General features: G+C 37.9%; 1 protein-coding gene across 1 annotated transcript; it reads left to right on the top strand.

Moving 5' to 3' along the window:
• Positions 1 to 2,320: 2,320 nt before the first annotated feature.
• Positions 2,321 to 22,699, top strand: blmh (bleomycin hydrolase). Its single transcript, XM_083548622.1, has 12 exons — positions 2,321 to 2,440; positions 4,453 to 4,650; positions 5,131 to 5,240; positions 6,199 to 6,340; positions 8,243 to 8,331; positions 9,013 to 9,105; positions 15,312 to 15,467; positions 15,567 to 15,725; positions 16,013 to 16,080; positions 16,236 to 16,353; positions 17,163 to 17,232; positions 22,423 to 22,699. The coding sequence occupies exons 1-12, from the start codon at positions 2,431 to 2,433 to the stop codon at positions 22,569 to 22,571; spliced, it is 1,362 nt and encodes a 453-aa protein (XP_083404748.1). The 5' UTR covers positions 2,321 to 2,430; the 3' UTR covers positions 22,572 to 22,699.

Genomic DNA, 22,699 nt, shown 5'->3' with positions numbered 1-22,699 from the left:
GTAAGCTCAGGCAACACGCATTTATCCAAATGCATTTGTTTACATTTTACTGTTATTCATTGAGAGACACCAAATTTCAAATCAGACAGTTGCACAAGGACAAAATGTGGTCAAAAAAAAAAAGCATCTTCGCATGTACAAACATCAACTCTTGGAATGTAAAAACTGGAATGGAAGCTCTTGACCGGTATCTGCATGTTTTTTTTTTTTTTTTTGCATGTTGTTGCTGCTTGATCTTAGCTAATTAAAGACTACTACTACTACTACCACTAGTACTTGGCTGGGTTTCTACTACTACTACTACTAATAATAATAATAATAATATTAATAATAATAATTTATAATAATTAATAAATAAATAAAGTAATAAAATAATAATGAAGTTTTACACCACTTTAATTGTACACCCATACATTATTACTATAAATTAACCTACTACTACTACTACCACTACTACTACTACTACTACTAATAATAATAATAATAATAATATAATAATAATAAATACATAAATCAATCAATAAAACAACAACAACAACTACAACAACAATAATAATAATAATATAATGATAATGATGATGATAATAATAATAATAATAATAATTATTATTATAATAATAATAATAATAATAATAATAATAATAATAATAATAATAGTCTTACACCCCTTTAATTGTACACCCATACATTACTACTATACATTATCCAGAAATTAGAATTAAAAAATAATCCCAGAACACATGCACTGCTTTGTTCTGTGATCTGTCTTTTGTTACAAGCACCTCCATGATTATATTCTTTTTACTGCCACATGAGGGCAGTCACACACTGTACAGGGATTTTTAGTCGTAACTGTTAAAGAATATTTCTTTTAATATTTTATCTTAGTTATTTTGTTATGGGCTGTCAGAATTTAACCTGAGCCTTATTTTGATTAAATTAAATAATCTATGTGCAATCAATCATGTTTGATATTTTTTCCACTTTTAATTTAATAAAGAACCTACCAAATGTAACCAATAATATTCGATTATAAAAACAAAGAGTAAGAATTCATTTAAGAAAGTGTGCACACTAATCTCCCGCATCCAGGCTGCCTCAACGATCAGAATTAAATCTTTAGATTGAATCAATTTTTGGGGTATGTCCTGTTCTGAGCAATGTTACTGTGGTTCCTAATTTTCTCCATTTGGTAATGATGCCCTTCACTGTCTTTTATGGTATATTAGATTGTTTTGCTAATTATTTATACCTCTTCCTGGTTAATAACTTCAGCAATATGATCCAAGAAAATCCTACAGACACAACTAATCTTTATTTAATAGTTTATTAGAATCACTTCACCAATGATGGGCGTATGATAATTAAGTCAAATTACATTCAAAGTAGTGCAACTAATTGTTGCATAATTACTTTTGAGCTAGAGTAACTGACATTTAAAAGTGACTGCTTCATTCTGAGCACAGTCAAATCCCCTATTATTAGAGTGCACAATAGTACAGTGAGGTTATTGTAAATTATTTATTTCCTGCCTTTTACAACCGGTGTGTAAACTTTTTATATTCGTTAATTATATTCAAAACCCATTCACACCATGATCAGAATAAGTGATTTCTCCTTTCCTGTGATGAGACACAACAGTGATGTGCACAAATGTGTGCATCCAGCTTTGTGGTAACAATTTGGAGAGGAACCACGTCAGGAAAGTTCAGGAGCCAAAATACTTTGTCCATATAGTGTATGTATTGTGTATGTAGTGTCTGGTTGTAAATAATTTAGTTTGTTTTTCAATAAGATTACACTGATTTACTATTTTTCTAATATTTTCTATATTTTCAATATCACGAAATCTTATGCTTTTGAACATTTGGACTCCACTAACTTAATGCTACTAAATATAAAATCTTGCATACCGCAGCTTTAATATTATATCCTGAAGTTATATAGTAATATTATATCCTCCAAGGTATTTGACCCTATGAAAGATTTGAAGCCTACAGAATTATTGTGCTTCACCAAAATGTTTTTTTTTTTTAAGTTCATATAGCTGAAGTTCATTATTTTTGCACGTGTTTTTATTAAAATATACAAGTGGGACTGGTTCATGGTAAGTGGTCCCATCAAAAGCGGATAAATTTGATTGCAAGAAAAAAAATATAACCGCAAACACCCAGTTTACAGATAACAAAGCCTTAAGGAACAACATATTTCTGGTCACAAATAAAATATATATATATAAATTAATAAAAAAAATATAATAAAAAAAATAACATCTGTATGTAGAACTGTAAATGGAAACTGGTTTGCATTTCCTGTTTCCGGGATTCCGAGCTCGCTGACTGGCTGCCTGTCGGCGAATAAAATAAACAAAGGGGAAGAAAAAAGAAAACCCACAGAACCGGTAAAGAGTCAGATCTCCTGCGAACCAACATGGACTGTGGTATGTATTTATCTGATATATATATATATATATATATATATATAAAATAAAATTCTCTTGTAAATGAAACTCAGTTAAGTCTGTATCAGTTAGCATAGCCGCGGTTAGCCGGTAAGCTAGTAAGAACCCAGTCACGGGCTAAAAGAATGTGAAATGTCGTTAGCTCGCTGTGGCTCAGTGTATAAACGGCTTATTATAATGAATAATATAAAAATTATCTGTATATGAATTGTCATGTATGTAAATATATAGAGAATTGAATATGGAGGACGAGCTGTAAGTTTCGTTTCAATGAAAAAAAAAAAGAATAGGAATCATCTTCCTGATGCTCACACTACAATAGAATAGCATTTATTTGTCACATATACATTACAGCACAGGGAAATTCTCTCTTTGTATATCCCAGCTTACTTGGAGGATGAGGTCAGAGCGCCCCTGGAGCACAGGGGGTTGGGGCTTTGCTCAGGAGTGGCAGCTTGGCGATACCGGGGCTTGAACCCTCGACCTTCCGCTCAGTAACTCAGAGCCTTAACCATTGAGCTACCACTTCCCTTTAACAGCACCAACCCTATTTAATTGATTCGATCAGTAATATAATGAATTGATTGTTAATATTTTGTGATATTTCAACTAAAGTAGGATCTACTTTAGTATAGTAGATCCTACTTTTTTATATATAATTTTTTATATAATTACAATGCATGAAGGGCGTATGCATCTGCGAACCTTCAGTACAAGCTTAACACTAAAAAGTAACTGTAGCTCCCAACCTTTGGCCTTTTTCCTGGAAAAATCAATATGACTGTCGAATTACGGTCATGCTTTAAGTCAGCATTCCTTTTTTAAATTTTTTTTATTAGTGTATCTGATGTTCCTAAGGACATTACTGATACTTTACAGAATATACCCCAGGTACCACTACTACCACTAATAATAATGGAATGAAAATAAAGGCGAAGAACAAGCGACAGAATCAAACTGAAGGGCAGTAAATTGCTTGTTTACATAACCTCAGGATCAAGCAGATAACTAAACAGCACAAGTCACAATAAACGTGTAAATGAGTCATTGGATGACTGGAAAGGCGAGATAGGACAGATGTTTTTCTTTCAATGAGTACTGAAAGTGCAAGTGTGAAGATGGAGTGGAAGTATGTTCCTTAGTTGTGTTTCCTTTGAAGCAAGGCTGAGAGGAAAGGACAGAAAGCAACTGTACTAAATGCATGTATCTGTTATGACAAATACTACCTTACTGAACAATTTGTTCGTGTTTTTTTATTAAGTGTTACTTTTATTACAGCACTTTTTTCTGTGTCCCTTCTGATATAATTTGATACTTTTACTGGGACATACATACATCCAATATAAGCCCTGAACCACTATACACGGTTAAGTAGTTCTCCAGAGGTTCTTCAGATACAATGTCAGCATAACAGCACTAGACTGTTAGATAATTATAGATTAACTGATTCGGTAACTGGTGCTGGAAAATCACCTATAGAAGCCTAAATCAGGACTGTCCGTGATTCACATATAGCCAATTTCATATTCTGAGCAAGGACATGAGCACAGCAGGGTCATTACTCTGATAACGAATATCAATACAGATAAAAAAAAAATTTTCATTACAGGATACAGTACGTCTTAAATCCACTGTGATACTGACCAAGTTAAAGTATTGCAGATGAGTGCATAATTAATGAAAGACCAGAGCCACAAATATTAGCTAATAGATCATAATAATCCACTACAGACATTTTTCTATTCGCTTCTGATTATAGCAAGCTATAAATGTGTTCTAATGGCTTAGATGTATCAAGACACTTAAATGTTTAGGCAACTGCGATACATTTTGTCGTAATACTTCCGAGAACAATCTTCCTTCCCAGTTCTTCTTTTTATATGCTGTTTTTTTCCCAATCTGCTCTATGGTCTGGACATTCCAGTCTGTGTTATTCAATTAAAGCTACTCTGTGTTCTTAATGGACATTAAATCTTTGTGTCTAACCACAGGTCTGAGTGGGGAGAAAGTGTCTGCTTTTATTAAGCGTCTGCAGAGCGAGCCTCGATATCTGCTGGCGCAAAATGTCTCAACCTGCATCGACCCTCTAGAAGTATGCCTGCACAGGCAGACAGTTCAAGACACGGTGCACATCTTTCAGCATGCCATCCCAGCCGAGGGCAAGCCCGTCACTAACCAGAAGAACTCAGGTAACTGAACACGAGGCATAATGAACTAACTATACTGAGAGCTAGGCCATGACCAGCCTGGAAAAAATATGTTCTTAATCACTATAATAATACTGTAATACTATATGTTATTGCAAACAAAAATAGTTGTATAACTATTTTTAACTATAAATAACTGTCACAATTTAACAGAACCTACATTTGCCATCTTATTGTATTTCTCTTCAATATAATTTTAATATTTATTTATCTTAACATGGTGACAAATTAGCTTTTCAAAAATCCAGGGACATTAAAGATGAGTAAAAAACAAGCCTAAACGGTGGCAGTATTGTGGTTTCTGGAAAAGTAGTCATGAGCCATTTGTTAGACATCCATTTGCTTGAAATCTTTTCCACACATTACCAAGCAAATCGATCCATTTCCTTTTAGAGAAATCCCTGATATCTATTAACTGTAAGATAAAAATCTGATTGTGGGGAATTTCTTTCTTTCTGTTAGGGAGATGTTGGATCTTTTCGTGCCTCAACGTCATGCGACTTCCTTTTATGAAGAAGTATAATATAGAAGAGTTTGAGTTCAGTCAATCCTATCTCTTTTTCTGGGATAAGGTAAGTTTATGTGAAAAAATGTTTTCTTCTTTTTCAAATTTATTCAGGTGTATTTGTATGATCCAATTCAGAGTGTGTGTAAATTGCAACATTTTAACAACCTGAAGAATGTTGTGTTTGCTGTTAAATAATTCATCTTTATGCCATCAGTATGTATAACAAGTATAATAACCTGATTATACATAATAACAATGAAATCTAATTGGCTGCATGTACTAGTAAATATCCAGTAATATCATACTTCAAGTCAATATGTATTAAACATTTTGAGAAGTGGAGCTCAATTTTTATTAAATAGACACGTTTAAATACAAGAAGCACCACAACACTCTGGGTTGGATGTGAAATCTTAGACAGATGGGCTGTTAAAGTACATTTGGATTTCATTGTGTGTTTTGGGATTATTACATAATATCAGATTTAAACTAAGCCACACACCAGACTTGATTTTTATTTCAGTTTCAGTTTATTTTGGTCTGAGTTCAGTGCTTTGTTTGTATGCTCTTTTTTTGTTTGGATGAAAATGTACTGATATATATATATATATATATATATATATATATATATATATATATATATATATATATATATATATATATATATATATATATATATATGCATTAAGCTTCTCTATGTCCCAGAATTTTGAAATATTTTAATATTAACACAACACAAATATAGCTTTAAGAAGAGTTCACATATCTACCAGCAAGTATAGTCCTAGTTATTTGAATGTGATTTTGAAATTAAACAATGAACATTCTTTCCTTACACAGTTTACATTCTCAGATCATGAATACCATTTATATAAATATGGCTTTCAGCAGACGTTTATATCAAAACAGCTAAAGCTGATTTGTCCTTTACTCTCAGTTTAATAGCAATACTCTCTGTCATGGTCTTTCTCACTTCCTTTTTCTCTTCCTTTTTCTCTCTCTTTGGTGCCTGTTTTTCCTAGGTGGAACGCTGCTATTATTTTTTGCACAGCTGTGTAGAGACAGCCCAGAGGAATGAGCCAGTAGATGGCCGCTTGGTCCAGTTTCTGCTCTCAAATCCCACTAATGATGGTGGACAATGGGACATGCTGGTTAACCTTATTGGTCAGTTTGCACCAACATATATACAACGTCAAATTTGTGTTTCTAACATTTCTGAAATACAGTGAGGAAAATAAGTATTTGAACACCTGCTATTTTGCAAGTTCTCTCACTTAGAAATCATGGAGGGGTCTGAAATTGTCATCGTAGGTGCATGTCCACTGTGAGAGACATAATCTCAAAAAAAAATCCAGAAATCACAATATATGATTTTTAAACTATTTATTTGTATGATACAGCTGCAAATAAGTATTTGAACACCTGTCTATCAGCTAGAATTCTGACCCTCAAAGACCTGTTAGTCTGCCTTTAAAATGTCCACCTTCACTACATTTATTATCCTAAATTAGATGCACCTGTTTGAGGTCGTTAGCTGCATAAAGACACCTGTCCACCCCATACAATCAGTAAGAATCCAACTACTAACATGGCCAAGACCAAAGAGCTGTCCAAAGACACTAGAGACAAAATTGTACACCTCCACAAGGCTGGAAAGGGCTACAGGGAAATTGCCAAGCAGCTTGGTGAAAAAAGGTCCACTGTTGGAGCAATCATTAGAAAATGGAAGAAGCTAAACATGACTGTCAATCTCCCTCGGACTGGGGCTCCATGCAAGATCTCACCTCGTGGGGTCTCAATGATCCTAAGGAAGGTGAGAAATCAGCCCAGAACTACATGGGAGGAGCTGGTCAATGACCTGAAAAGAGCTGGGACCACCGTTTCCAAGGTTACTGTTGGTAATACACTAAGACGTCATGGTTTGAAATCATGCATGGCACGGAAGGTTCCCCTGCTTAAACCAGCACATGTCCAGGCACGTCTTAAGTTTGCGAATGACCATTTGGATGATCCAGAGGAGACATGGGAGAAAGTCATGTGGTCAGATGAGACCAAAATAGAACTTTTGGGTCATAATTCCACTAAACGTGTTTGGAGGAAGAAGAATGATGAGTACCATCCCAAGAACACCATCCCTACTGTGAAGCATGGGGGTGGAAGCATCATGCTTTGGGGGTGTTTTTCTGCACATGGGACAGGGCGACTGCACTGTATTAAGGAGAGGATGACCGGGGCCATGTATTGCGAGATTTTGAGGAACAACCTCCTTCCCTCAGTTAGAGCATTGAAGATGGGTCGAGGCTGGGTCTTCCAACATGACAATGACCCGAAGCACACAGCCAGGATAACCAAGGAGTGGCTCTGTAAGAAGCATATCAAGGTTCTGGCGTGGCCTAGCCAGTCTCCAGACCTAAACCCAATAGAGAATCTTTGGAGGGCGCTCAAACTCCGTGTTTCTCAGTGACAGGCCAGAAACCTGACTGATCTAGAGAAGATCTGTGTGGAGGAGTGGGCCAAAATCCCTCCTGCAGTGTGTGCAAACCTGGTGAAAAACTACAGGAAACGTTTGACCTCTGTAATTGCAAACAAAGGCTACTGTACCAAATATTAACATTGACTTTCTCAGGTGTTTAAATACTTATTTGCAGCTGTATCATACAAATAAATAGTTTAAAAATCATATATTGTGATTTCTGGATTTTTTTTTTTTTAGATTATGTCTCTCACAGTGGACATGCACCTACGATGACAATTTCAGACTCCTCCATGATTTCTAAGTGGGAGAACTTGCAAAATAGCAGTGTGTTCAAATACTTATTTTCCTCACTGTATGTTAAAATTGTAAACCCTAAAATTGTAAAAGAATAATAATAATAAAATCAGAAGGCTGCCAGTTTATTGCTTATTCATTAACTTAATCTGTGTCTACATAGTCAATTAGGAATGGAATATTTCTTTAAAATAAAAGTCTGTGAGTAGACCAACTTTGTAAATCGATTAGGATAACAATTAAACAGCATTTGATCATATAGAAGAATATTATAATGTAATATTTGCATTTCCCAGAAAAATATGGTGTCATCCCAAAGAAGTGCTTTCCTGAGTCTCACAGCTCCGAGGCATCGCGCAGAATGAATGATATCCTTAATCACAAGGTATCCTTCTGTATATTTCTCACTTTTGGGTTGACATTTTTTAGACCCAATTTCTTAACACTGAACAACTGTCTGTAGTGTCCAGACAAGCAGTCATACATAATGTTTCATATGGAAGGAATATACTACAGTCACTACAGAAAAATGATTAACTAAAGGCTATGAGGCGTAAAGTCCACCTCTAAATTCCATTTGACACGCCTGAATGATAGACATGAATTGAACAATATTGCACAAACCAGAGTGCTGTTGTAGTGAATACGCTGTTGGTAATTACGGTTGTGCTGATATTCAGTATATCATGATTGTGAGTGTGATACTGCTTTTATACAGCAGCTCTCTAATCAAGAATTACATTAAGTAACTGACAGTATACAATTTATGTTTATTTTTGTTGATAATGAAAACAGTAAGCAAAGAATCCACAGCAGGAGAGAGTGTTATGTGTTGCCATGCAATGCCCAGGTTTACTGACTGTAGTCTGTAGTAAGTGTAGTAATGTTTTTTAATATTTCTAGAATTTATCAATAAGAAACTGAGAACACACCTGTCATTTGTTTTAACTTATAATTGGAAACTATTTCTGTTCTATTATGGAGTTGCACTTTGCATTTAAATATTTTTGTTGCATGAACATAACTGTTTTTTTTTTTTTTTTTCTTCTTCTTCTTTTTTTTTAAGCTGAGAGAGTATTGTCTTAGGCTTAGGAACATGGTGGCCAGCAATGCCACCAAAGCTGAGCTGAATGAAGCCATGGACACCATGATTGAGGAGGTTAGTGGATAACAAATTAAACAAAAATAAAAGGAAATATTTAATTACATCCTACAGCCAGATGAGGGCGCTAAAACATTAAACATGCCCTAGCACAGCCACAGTGGACCTTAAAGTACAGCAAGAAGTCTTCACTCTTGCATGGTTTTAGAACACTGCAGATGATAGTTCATCAAGGAGTAATCAAGGGGTTTCAAGTTTATTTACATGCAAGTTTGAAATGAAGAAACTGGACGAATATGCATGAGTAATGCTGTCATAGCACTGTACAATTAAAATATTTGATATATTAGAATATAGAATAATAGATTGTAGAATTAATTACGTTTATTGGTGCCTAAGAAAAAACACAGCATGCAGTCTGCATAATTTATATTTACCAGTTTATTACTGCATGTTGACTGCATTGTCTATAATGTCTTTTTGTACTTTTCTTAAGATGTATCCTGTGACATGTACATATACATTTCAATATTAATCTAACAAGCATGCAATCCTTGAAAAAGCATTACTCTCTTAAGTAATTAAATTCATCTGGATTACAAATGAAAAACACAGATTGTTCTTGCCTGTATTTTTAAAAGTAAATTGTAAAAGTCATAATTCATTATTTGGCTCCAGACAAAAGAAGAAAATTGCTTTAAGAAAAGTGTTTAACCCCTTCTGATTAGTATGAGGTGGAACCCTATTTTGCTGCAAAAACAGCTTTGGGTCTGTGGGTGTAGGTTACTATATGGTTTTTACACTGGCTGGAATTTTTTTTGACCCATCCTTTTTGACAAACTTCAAGTCCTTCAGGTTAGTAAATGTTTTTTAACTACAATTTAAAAAAAGTGTTATTTGAGATATAAACTGTGTAAGGTATGCGCCACACACAGTGCTAAGAATCTTGACTCTTTTTGAGCAGTAATTAGCAACCCTTCTATACATTTCTCTCAATTATACAGAGCTTGGTTAGTTAGCCATTATACTCTGTAACTCGTTCAGAGTGACTATTGGCCTCATTCTTGTGCAAGAAGCATTTTTTTTTTGTTTTGTTTTTTTTTAACTACTTTCTGTCTAGAAATCAAAAATACAACGTAAATTTGCAAATAAAAATAACAGGAAAAATTTGTATTTTTATTATCGTTGTTCAGAAGTCTAATAAATTCTATGGAAGTTGAAGCGTTTTTTTTTTTTTTATGCAAGCTTTTGTCTGTGCTTTTGAGCCAGCACATGTACATAAATATTAAGAAATACAATCAAAAGTGTGTGGAGAATAAAAAACACTCTCGCGCTTTTAAAAATCTGAAACACATTGCATACTTTTTTTAAACTTTTAAACACACTTTTTTGATGATCTCTGTGTGAGATGGTGTACCTCTGCATTTAATAGACAGTTTTTAATGGTGTAATAGTGTTATAATGTTTCTATATCATCATTTCTAAAAAGGGTTGTATATTATGTTTAAAACCGCATTGAAATTCACACATTAATATGCCATTTAACGTTACATTTTACACTGTTTTTCTTACCTACGCCTATTTTATTTACTACACACCATTTTAAGGAGGCTTGTATACACCAGATGAACAACCAGGACCTGAGTTATTCAGATATGATCATCATGCAGTGCTTCTGAAATTTGAATTGACTCACTTCAGTATAACGAAAGCTGCATATTGGGCTGTTATGTTACTTATGTTTGGATTTTATGGCTGTGATATTGCTGTATGTGTATGAATGAGAGAGAAAATGAACACGCACATGTCCACGGCTTGATGACAGAATGTTCCACAAACAAGATTGTTATCTCTTTCAGCGTCCGACACTGGCAAAGGCAATCTCACTGCTACTATTATTACACCTGCATCGTCTGTGCAAAGCAGAGACGCTACACATGCATTAGCAGCATTCCTTTGACATTCTTGTTAGTGCTGCATCTATACTGAGACACCAATATAAAGCAAGCAGTGTTTTAATAGTACTTTTTCTACTACTCCTACCTGTGAACAGAGTATCTGATTATATTACGCCGTCTCACCTGGGTTATTTGCTCTTGGCATGTTCCTATTTGTTGATTAGGTGACTGTTTGTCCACCTGGTGTGGGTTCGTTTTGTTTAGCTGGTGTGTCTATGAAATACCTATTTGGAGCATGTGCGATAGCATGGGATCTGACTGCTGAGAGAGGCTGTCTTACTTTGTTATGGTTTTGTGATTGCCAGTGCCATACGTGTGAGCAAACACAGGGCTGAAACTTCATCATCTAGCCTTAGTTTCTTTCTGTCACTCCCATAGGGCTGAACAATAATGTCTAAAATGATTGTTTTGTTGTTATTGAAGTAATTATCTTATTAACTATTGATTATTAATGATTGATTACTTGAAATTGCCATTTGAAATTAATAGGAAACGGAAATGTCTTTCTTTATAAAAAATTTTTTTCATGCTTTATAAACACACTCTTGGTATCACCCAAAGGAGGACGGGTTTCCTCATCGGGGATAAATACAATTCTTCCAGTCTGTAAAGAATTGTCAATTGTGAAAAGCCCTATAGAAAGAACTTGATCTTTTTCACACAGATAAATATTTTCCTAAGTCTCTAAAACCAAATAATTCTTAAGTCACAGAAACAGAGGGTATCGTTTAAATTTCAGCTATATTATGAGCCAAAAATTAAACCAAACAATTAAAATCTACAGTATATGAAGATTGCATGTTAATACACCACAGATTGCAAATGGTTTCCAGATCGTTTTTTTTAACGTACTAGTCTAAATTCTGCAGTCTGAATTATTTTGCTAAATAAAGTGATAAAAATAATTTCTATGAAGCAAAATGCATAGAATTAAATTGCAGCCATTGTCTGGTAGATGTTTTATTCAGCAATGTTTGGCTTTGTTTGGGTTCAAAATAAATATAACATTGTATGCACATGATGTAATTTCTAAATGACTGTGAAACTGTCTGCTTTTCACGGTGTCTATTTTCGAATACGAGTGTCAGTGAGATTACATACAGATCAAAGCTGGTCAACTCTGATTCAGTTTAAGTAGTTAAGTGTTTGCAGAATCATGGGTTGATGTTGCCCAGACTCCATGTGAGGGGCCCAAATGAAGGTCTCCCAACACAATTGTTTACCTGTTCTATGTTCTCTTTTGATATCTTTTATTCGGATATCACTTGTTCTGCACCATGATTTAGTCAGTTAGTAAACCAGAGAAACCATTTCTGTATATAATTTCAATTGTTAATATTATTTGCTGTTTCTTCCATGGAAAGGTCTATTTTGTTTGTTTTGAGATAAATTATTTGAATACCTAAAGACACACATTTATGCTGTTAAGCTAAAAAGGTAGGTAGAAAGTCAGTTTTAACTCATATTTATTTCACTATAGGAGCATCATAGGTCAGCATTCTTACATTAGAGCACATAATACAATTAAGATCTTGTTTATGCTTCAATAAGACATGTAATGCATCACTTGTGTTTTCACTTGCTGATTGAAATAAATATGTTCAATTTGTTGGCAGGCTTTTAGGGCAGCAGGTCATTATAATTAGATTTTGTGTAATTATATGGAATTATGCCAAAAAATAGGCTCTCCTGCGCCAAAATGTCCTAATTGGGCTGCATTTCTTAATTTTTTGCTTCCTGCTTGAAATACTTTCTAAGTCCATTTCTTACAACATAGCTTTACTTATATCATGCATATATAGTACTGTAAATCAATTCGATTTCATGTTCATCTCACCCCATAAGGAGTGGAATGCATAAGTCGTGCGAGAATTAATAACACATGGTGCTGCATTGCATTGTACATTGTGGAACTCTTAGGTTCCTTCCAACTGAAGACATGTTTGGACAACAAAAGCAAACACACATGTGCATGCGAGAGTGGGTGCAGTTGTTGAGGAAGCAAAGAAGAGAGATGGACCAGTGTTTGCTGCACAGACTGGTGAAACTGGCTAAATAATAAATGTCAAATGCTGTAAAAGCATGCCTGGCTTCCCCAATCAGTGCCTTGGGCACATGGGATTTTGGTTGTTGGTGTTGCTTGAAATTCCTTGAATAATCACCAAAAAAGTCTTGACTGAAAAGTTGTGAAAGTCAGATCTGCTCTTCATGAAGTTGTTTTATAATCCTAGTAGGTGAATAGGTGTTCTTTGTTTTTTTTTTGTTTTTTTTTTAGCATTTGTGTACAGCAGTGGCCAGTGGTGTTAATGGGGAAAAAAGGTAAAATGGGGAAAAACTCCAGTTTTTACCCTTTCAGGAAGAAAATGCAATTGTTGCTTCTCTAAGAAGAAATTACCTCTGCTCTCCAAAAATGAGATGGTATGCTATGAGCAATGTTCAGATGGTACATTAGCACACAGTTTATGAATACCTAATAGTAGGAGAGACACCTGGATTGTCAGAGAGAGCACCAGTTGAATCTGTACCTTATACCTTTGTAGGGTTTTATTAACTTGTGACACTGGTTCACTGCATCCTATTATATGCTTGCAAACTGCTGCACTTGGCATCAGTTTTTGGAGTGAGATTTGATGCTTATATCATGTTGACATACCAAAAAACAAGTGCTTGATGATTCTATCCCCAGTTTTCTTATCACGAGGCTGGGGGACGTCCCGTCTTCACAACGCAATCGTTACTTTTGCCAGCTAGGACAGCATGAGCGGTCATTAACTAAATATTTCATTTTGGGTCCTATAAACAGTTTCTGCTGCCTGTGGATTGTCCAGCAGGTGCTTATGCTTATTATCTCAGATAAAGCAGTAACTTGGACATGCTGGAAAGAAAAGCAGAAACTTGTGTGGCCTTGTCTGCCTGTGAGCTAAACCCTCCTCACGCCACCCACTACGACTCTGTTTCCTCTAGCTCATCCTCCACAATGCTTCTTAGTGTTATGCTTGGAGAGTTTCAGGCAATGCTCACACCTTTAAATTAACCAGAACAGTTTATAAAGACAATGAATCTGTTTAATTGTCACTTTTACTTAGACAGAAATAAGTCTTGATATCTCATAACCAGAGGCTTAGCTTGCAGTTTCACTTTCATTATTTATATACCTATATAAAAACCTCTGTGGCAAAATTAAACAGGACATTTTTGATTTCACTGAGAATTACAGGGGTAACTGTACCGAGGGATAAATATGAATTTGTACAAAGGGCCATGAATTGTCCTGAAGTAAAAGATTCACTACAGATTTTGCACCACAATCACCTTACTAGTAAACGCACCCTGGATAAGCCTCTCTGCTTTTCCTGCTGTACGTTGACCACTCAGCCACAAGCAGGTGTTTCAATATTGACTCAGTGACTATGTTCTGATGTCAGTCAGGCCTATGTCATTGTTCTGTACAACATCACATTTCAACATGCAGGGAAATGGAAGAAGTGCGGGTGTCAGTGTTTTATTTGGATGGAGCCAGACATTTATCTATTCTACCAAGGAAGGGCAAGGGCAAGGGAGTTGAGCATGAGGTTGTTTGTGCGCTTGGAGCATCTGGGTCCAACATTAGGTCAACAGTGAGAAAAAAGGGATGGGCGCTGCTAGCATTTACCCTTTTACTCAAGGGGACTTGACAGTGAAAACAAACTAAGAAACTTAATGGCTCACTTAACGAGAGAGGGCTGGGGTGGGAGGAATGGATATACATGATAGGAATGGATATACACAATCTTTTTATTTCTATCTTTGCAAAAGCAATGGGCTTGAATGGCCATTGTGAAAGCTGAACCAGTGTCATGTTTAGATCTTAATTTTCATAAAACTGATTCTATTTTAACACGTGTGTCTTAAGTCTGGAATTCAGAAACAAAAATGGCCGTTGGTATAAAACAGTGAGGGATCTGCAGACATGTTAAAAATGTTGTGTGCATGCATTACTCTCGCATACCCAATTACACTATGAGTTAGGCTGTGCTGTGAGGAAGTGGACTATCAGTACATGTAGTTCATGACAAGGGAGGAAAGGAAATGCCAGAGATAACTCTTAGGAGGCTGAATTTATAAAAATAGTACCGAGAAAAACAAACAGCATAAACTAATCTTAGTGAGCACTAGCTAATGAACTTTTACTTAGGATATGTCAGCAGGGTCACGTAAAAGACTCTGCAAAATAATAAAACCTAGGATAAAAGCGACAAATACCAGATCAACACAACACCATCTGACCTTTATCTCATACTACTCCCTCATGTTTTTTGTGTGCAGGTGTTTCGAGTGGTTAGTGTGTGTTTGGGTAGTCCTCCAGATACGATCTCTTGGGAATACAGGGACAAGGACAAGACCTTCCACCGTATAGGGCCTTTGACCCCTAAGGAATTTTACATACAGCATGTTAAGCCTATCTATAACCTACAGGACAAGGTACAAGCCTGAACAATACTTCCATTAAACATCCCTCCACATTTCTTCACTATCAGCAGTGTGAGCTATTGGCTGTGATAACTTTTCTTTTCTTTTTAGGTATGCCTTGTGAATGACCCCAGGCCCAAGAATCCATATGGGAAGTTGTACAGTGTGGAATTTTTGGGAAACATGGTCGGCGGATGCAGCACACAGTATAATAATCAATCCATTGATCTACTGAAGAAAGCCGCTGCTGATTCCATCAAGGACGGAGAGGTACAATCTGGAGTAGTGCATTCGCTAAATACCCTGTACTGTAATTAACCATCGTTCTTTATTCAGATGATTTCTTTTATATTTTATAAAATGTTCACATTTTCTTCACTTGTCCTCGAGAAAAATCTGGCTGAAGACCTCAGTTTTAAAGCAGAATAAAAACAAGCATGATGTGATTTACTAGCAATTGGACAACTGTTCCTGTTGAGACTTTGTCTTCTTGCCTTGTAATCATTGTGTTACTTACAGTTATCTTTTATATTGTAATTTCTCTTTATTTCTGGCAGGCTGTGTGGTTTGGCTGTGATGTAGGAAAGCATTTCCATGGCAAACTTGGCATCAATGACATGAATGTGTGAGTGTCCTCAGCATTCTTGTTTATGAATGTAAAAAATGAGTGTAAGAGACTGACCGCACTGTGAGCAAGTGTGTGTAGTAAGACATCGAGGGGTTGTAAAGTTACAGCTTGTACGTTGACTTGAGTGTTTTATTTTGTGTATCGGTTCATAGGTTTAACCACGAGCTGGTGTTCGGTGTATCAGTAAAGAACCTGAATAAGGCAGAGCGGTTAATCTTTGGAGATTCCCTGATGACCCATGCCATGGTCCTTACTGCAGTTACTGACAAGGTACTATACAAACAAGGAACTTGAAGGAAAAAATGGATTGTTGGGGCCTGGAATCCTGACTTTCATGTGTGCTTGGGACCATGGTAGCATTATCTTCTACCTTACAATATATAAATTGACAAAATAAGATACAGTACAACAAAATTCAGCCCTGCAAATTTTAGTTAAGGGCCCATTGTATCCTTCTCTCTCTCTATCTCTCTCTATCTCTATCTCTCTCTCTCGCTCTCACTGTCTCGCTGTCTCGCTTTCCCTTCCATCCACTCTGTTTACCAGTCTTTTAATCCTCAGTACTTAAATTACTGTCAATTTCCCCTATAAATGACGACAGCTGTGTCCAGAGTTTCCACTCTCTCCCGATAATAGCTGGGTAAGTGTTGTGTTCCACAATTACAGTCACTAAGGAGAGAAGTTTTACTCTGGAAACCCCTAAGGGAAAAAGTAAACTGCGAGCCAGAGTCCATTGTGAACTAAGGAAGTACTTGACACTGAAATATATGGTCCTCATAATGCTTTTCTTGCTAATAAAATGCAACCGTATAACTAGAGCCCATATAGTCACTAAACCCTTGGGACTTATAAAATTTTTTTTATGATGTTCATTATAAAGAGTGCCACACAATTTTACAGTTTTGTGAAATTACTTGTGCATTATTGGGATATTTGATGTAAGTTGTATGTGTTGAATAATTACTTGAGTGCTGAAAAGAGTGCGGATATATTGCATGAACTTGATGAAACATTGCATTATTATTGTATTGAGTTATTTTAATTTTTTTTACGCGTCTTTCTTTTTTTTTTTTTTTAAGGACGGGAAGGAGGGAGGCTACAAGAAGTGGAGAGTTGAGAACTCGTGGGGCGATGACCGTGGGAATAAGGGTAAGGTTTCTCAGCTCAGTGAGCAGTGAGTTTGTCTGCCTCGCACGCTAGTCTGCATTATATAGTCTGAAGATATTTGTCTTTCCAGATGGGCTAATTTAATTTACAAAAGGATTACATCCCAGAGCTCCCCTCCTCTCTTTTTTTATGAGTTCATAATTGACTCTTGGCTCAGGGAATCTGTTTTATATGTGATTTATCTTTAATTCTAGACTCCTGAATCACTCTCTTAAAGAAATTCACTACAATCTTATCCTTTTTTTTTTCTTGTAATTTTTTAACTTTTTTGTTTCCATCCAAAAATTTCTATTTTTGCCATCATGAACACCTTCACACTTTAGTACAATATTTAAAGATATAAAAAGCATAACTACCTGGTATGGAATGACATATTCCTTATCATTATGGTGCTGTTTAACTACACAGATCAGCCATCACATTAAAACCACTGACCAGTGACTTAAATTGGTTATCTCATTACAGTGGCAACTGTCAAATGGTGGGATTTATTAGGCAGCGAGTGAACAGTCAGTTCTTGAAGTTGATTTGTTGAAGCAGGAAAAATGTTTAAGCATAAGGGTCTGAGCAACTTTTTCATGAGCCAGGTTATGATTGCTGGATGACTGGGTCTGAGCATGGCAGAGGTAGTGTGATGCTTTGGAAAAGTTATGCTGTACTTCTTAGGTTATAGAATTCACGTAGATGTAGAAGTACCACCTACCTAAGGATTGCTCCAGACCAAGTACATCTCTCTATGGCTCCAATAGCTTCATGCAATTGGACAGTTCAACCTGCCACATTGCAAAAAATGTTCAGGAATGTTCGAACATTAGTATTACGCAGTATATAGCAGTATTAGGTAGTAGTTTTGATGTAATGGCTGATTGTGTATGTTTGCATACTTTTGATATTTTATTGATATTTTGCTCTACTGTCAAAATAAAATTTTCTGTTCATTTTGATAACTATTACAGTGTGAACAAATGCATATTCATTCACACTCACAAAAGCTCTACATTCTTGCCCAGATTAAGAAGGATTTTTTTTTATATAGCTTAGTCACGCATTGCAGATCTTGTGCCTTCAGAATAAATCATCTGTTTAAAAGTTCAAAGTTTGGTGAAACCTCACAAAATAATATTCCATTATTTTTAAAGTTTGGTAAATGATAAAAAAATGTTTAGTGGCTTTGGAGCAATATTTGCTTGACAAAAGGGATACAATGTTGACCTTGGGAGAGAGAAAACAATTTGTTCTAACAGTTGTTTCCCTCCAGAGATTAGGCTGTAATGAGATATACTAAAGAGGGAAAAGGGGGAAAAACCTAAGTTATGATTGATTATTTTAGCCTCCATGCTGCCCTTTTTTGTGCTTTTAGGTGTTTAGCCAAATACAAAAAGTGGGAATATTGCTGACAGATTTTGACCATGTTTATAGTGCTATAAAGAGCTTAGTGGTGGCTGCTGAGGCTTGTAAAATTTTTTCCGTATAATTGTTGAATGATGAATATATTTAAGTGGTTTTTCATTCCAGGTCATGGCCCTTATGAACCATGTTGTAGCTTTGCATAATATTACTATAAGATGTGTAATTCAACAAAACACAAGAAACGTCTCTAGGATACGTATGTAACCCTAGTTCCCAGAGGGAACGTGACGGGGGGGACATACGTAACTTAGAGAAGTTCCCTTTCAGGAACTCTAGCTGCATCGAAACGCTTTTAAAATGAGTGTCCAATCACACCAGACTGACTAGTCCCTGCCTAGTGTGCGTCTATCGAACACAGCTAGAGGAGGACTGAGGGGCCAGGAGTGGCACTGCGGTCTAGGTTATAGAACCGTACAAAGGTCAGCACGGTGGCCCAACCTGCAGCGTTACATATGTCTTGGCGGGGTACTCCAGAGGACCAAGATTTTGAGGCAGCCACACTCCGGGTGGAGTGAGCTCTTAACCCCGAAGGGAGCAGGGAGACCAGAGGACTCATAAGAAGATGTGATAGCATCAACAATCTATCTGCTCAGAGTCTGCTTATTAGCAGGGAGGCCACTCTTGGGAGGGCCATAGCAGATGAGCAGCTGATCGGTCTTTCTCCAAGGACCCGTCCTGTGGACGATTCAGTTTTTCCTGATCTGGGGCCTGCAACGGAGGAGGATAGAATGCCTGTAATCTTACGGGTCGTGGGACGACCGAAGGCACCTTGGGCATGTAACCCGTACGGGGGTAGAGAAAGGCACTAGCCACAACTGGGGTAAACTCCAGGATGGAGGGGGCCACAGAAAGGGTCTGCAGGTCCCCTACTCTCTTGATAGAGCAGATGGCCAACAAGAAGGTCTTGATTGAAAGGCGAGAGGCTCGAATGAGCCCCCAAAACGACGGCCAGGTCCCACCCAGGCACTCTAGGTCCTCAGCCTACGGGTGCCGTGGAGAAAACGCGTTACCATCGGGTCTCTGACCAGAGATTGCCAGGCCACAGGGGCGTGATAAGCTGAAATGGCGGATGCGTGGACTTTTAGGGTGGACGGAGCCAACCCCCTTGGTGAACTGTCCCTGGAGAAAATCCAGCAATGAACCAACCGGGCAGTGGACTGGATCCAGCTGGTGGTGCTCACACCATGGGCAGAATAGACGCCACCTGGCGGCATACGACCTCCTCATGGAGGGAGCTCTGGAGTGGGGCCACAGCCACAGCCTCCACAGCTCCGGACAGGGGGTGAAATATGGCCCCACCGAGCTGGGAAAGGAGATCCCATCGTAGAGGAATCTCCCATGGAGGGTGCTCGAGGAGAGCTACCAGGTCCGCAAACTATGATTTGCTTAGCCACTTTGGGGCTACCAGGAGGAGACGGACTCCGTCCTGGCGAACTCTTTCCAATACTCCTGGAAGTAGCGCAATTGTGGGGGAAGGCGTACAGACGCTGTCTTCGGCCAGCCTGAGCCAGGGTATCCAGCCCCAGCGGAGGATTAAGCGGATAGGTAAGGGAGAACCAGAGGGGACAGTGCGACGTCTCTCCAGATGTGAACAGATCCACCTGGGTTCTCCCGAATTTCTCCCAAACCTGCTCCACCACATCGGGGCCGCCATTCCCCGGGTCTCCAGCTCTGCCTCAACAGGGTGTCTGCTGCCTTGTTTAACCGGCCCGGGAAGTGAACTGTTCTCAAGGAGAGGAGTTTTCCCTTGGCCCAAAAGAGGATCTGGAAATTTCCAAGAGACGTGCCTCTTTGTTGACCACCCTATCTTTAGTGGCTCTGAGGGCCAGGTCCGGCGGAGCTAGGGAACATCCATTTAATGCAGCAGTTCAGCCCTGAAAATGCCTTATAGGACCGCCATGGTGTGCAGGGATGCAGCGGCTTGACCTGCCAAGGCGTAAGCCTTACCTACGAGTGCCGACGTATAACGCAGGGTTTTTGTGGGTAATGTCATGGTCTTGAGGGAGGAGGCGATCCCGGGAGAAAGACAGCTCGAGGTTGCGACCCGGTGGCAGAGAGCGCTCGTCCAGCTAACTAGACGGAGGGACATTCTGCTCATGAGCTGGCCAAGTTATGTAGCCTGGCTACGGCGCAGGTCACAACCCTGACAAAGCTTACTGCTTATTATCTTCACTATTATTATCATTATTAATTTTATTTTATTATTATAATTTTTTATTTTTTACTATGAGTAGTGAGAGCACCCACCTCGAGGAGCGATCACATAGAAAGGTGAGCAGAATGTGCACGGCACAATATGTGCAGATCAGAAAGTGCAGAGAATCTTCGCTGAATGTGTGCAGAATACGCGCAGTCAGATCCCTCTGAAACCCGACCTAGCTCCGCTCCCAACTCCATAGCTCCTCAAGCCTAGCTCGCAAAGCGAGCTAATGCTCTCGACGCAGGGGGAAGAAACCGCCGAAAGAGCATGCTTCCGAACCTGTGAGGTTGGAGAAAGGGACAAGCATGCCTCGAAACCTTCTGCGAGGTCCATTTGCAAGCCCCAGGAACTGCCGTGGCGCTCCACCTCAGCGGGAGCAGGGGCAGAACCACGAGGAGCACGAACTCTCTCTTCGGACAGTGCCGTTCGGAAGCGGAGCAATGACATTGACTGGCTCTCTCGAGAACCGACTAGCGTGCTCCGCTCTCAAGAATATATATATTTTTTTCTTTTCTGACGAACAATTGACAGCGAATCAACATTACACACAGAGCGTTTCATTAACAAACAGAAGCTGCCGCTGTCTTCACTCGATATGTGTTTTATACTTTCTGGTCGTGACCAGATTACTGATTGCAGATTGACTGATTATACACATTATTTCAGAGCGTTACACTCGGGCACGTTCCCAAAACGTTTCGACGCAGCTCGATTTCCTGAAAGGGAACTGCAATGATGAACTTGCAGATTTTGCTAGTTCTTGACAGTTAGATAGATACCTATACAGATTGGTTATTCATTCATCTGCAGCGGTGCAAATAATGATAAGCAGTGTAGAACAGTGTGTAGAACAGATTTTTAAACAGAAATGCAGAAATTCAGTGCCTGTAAAAAAAAACGCAAACATAGGGAATAGTTTCCAATATTAGCAAAAGCTCACCAGTGTGATTAGCTGTGTAAAGTTAAATCACACGTCAACAGTTTCTAAGAGTGAGGTGTTTATGTGTTTGTTTATGTTCGTGGATGGGATACTGGTGCTTTCTTATTCATCAGCTCTGACCACATTCCTTGAGAACCATCACTAAAGATTTTCTTGCCAAATGCCACTTCCTGCTTTTTAGCAAACTTCAGCACTTTGAAGATCTGAATCCAAAGACCTGCTGAATATAACCACATGCTTACGTAAAAATGTATAAATGCTGCCTGCTGACTTATCATGTGTGGGAAAGAGAAGCTGTGTGAAAAGAAGAGTAGTAGACATGCAGCATTACCCATAAAACTTCTTTCCCTTTTCATTGTCAGTGTACACTTTTATTAAAGAATCTCCCGCGATAGTGGCCATTTATACCTATATTGTAAAAAGCATTAATCAAATGCATCTATACATTTTTGTGTAGATTTATTTAAGTTCACATTTTAAAATACAGATAAAAGCAAAAAGCCTGCAGGTGATTCTGCTTGTTATTAAAACCCGAACTTGCTGTTCTCAGTCCACTAGTCTCCTCTTTCTTGCTCTCTCCACTTTTTCAGTTCCCTACTCTTGGCTTTGTTTTTTCCTCCAGGTTATCTGATCATGACGGACGAATGGTTTTCAGAATACGTCTATGAAGTGGTGGTGGATAAGAAGTTCCTCTCCCATGAGGTGCTTGAGGTCATGCAGCAGGAGCCTGTTATTCTCCCTGCATGGGATCCAATGGGAGCACTGGCATAACCATGGAGACTAAGCATGTCCAATCCGACCTCCTTTTGACTCCACCCTTCTTGATGTTTTTTTCTGAAAGAGCCTGTTTTAGATAAATTAGAAAAACACAATAAAATGTTTCCTTTTTTTTTACTGGA

Source organism: Silurus aristotelis (genome assembly GCF_946808225.1).
Source record: "Silurus aristotelis genome assembly, chromosome: 8".
NCBI classification, from domain to species: Eukaryota; Metazoa; Chordata; class Actinopteri; order Siluriformes; family Siluridae; genus Silurus; species Silurus aristotelis.
Note: the sequence above shows the minus strand (reverse complement) of the source record. Positions and strands in the feature narration are given on the sequence as shown.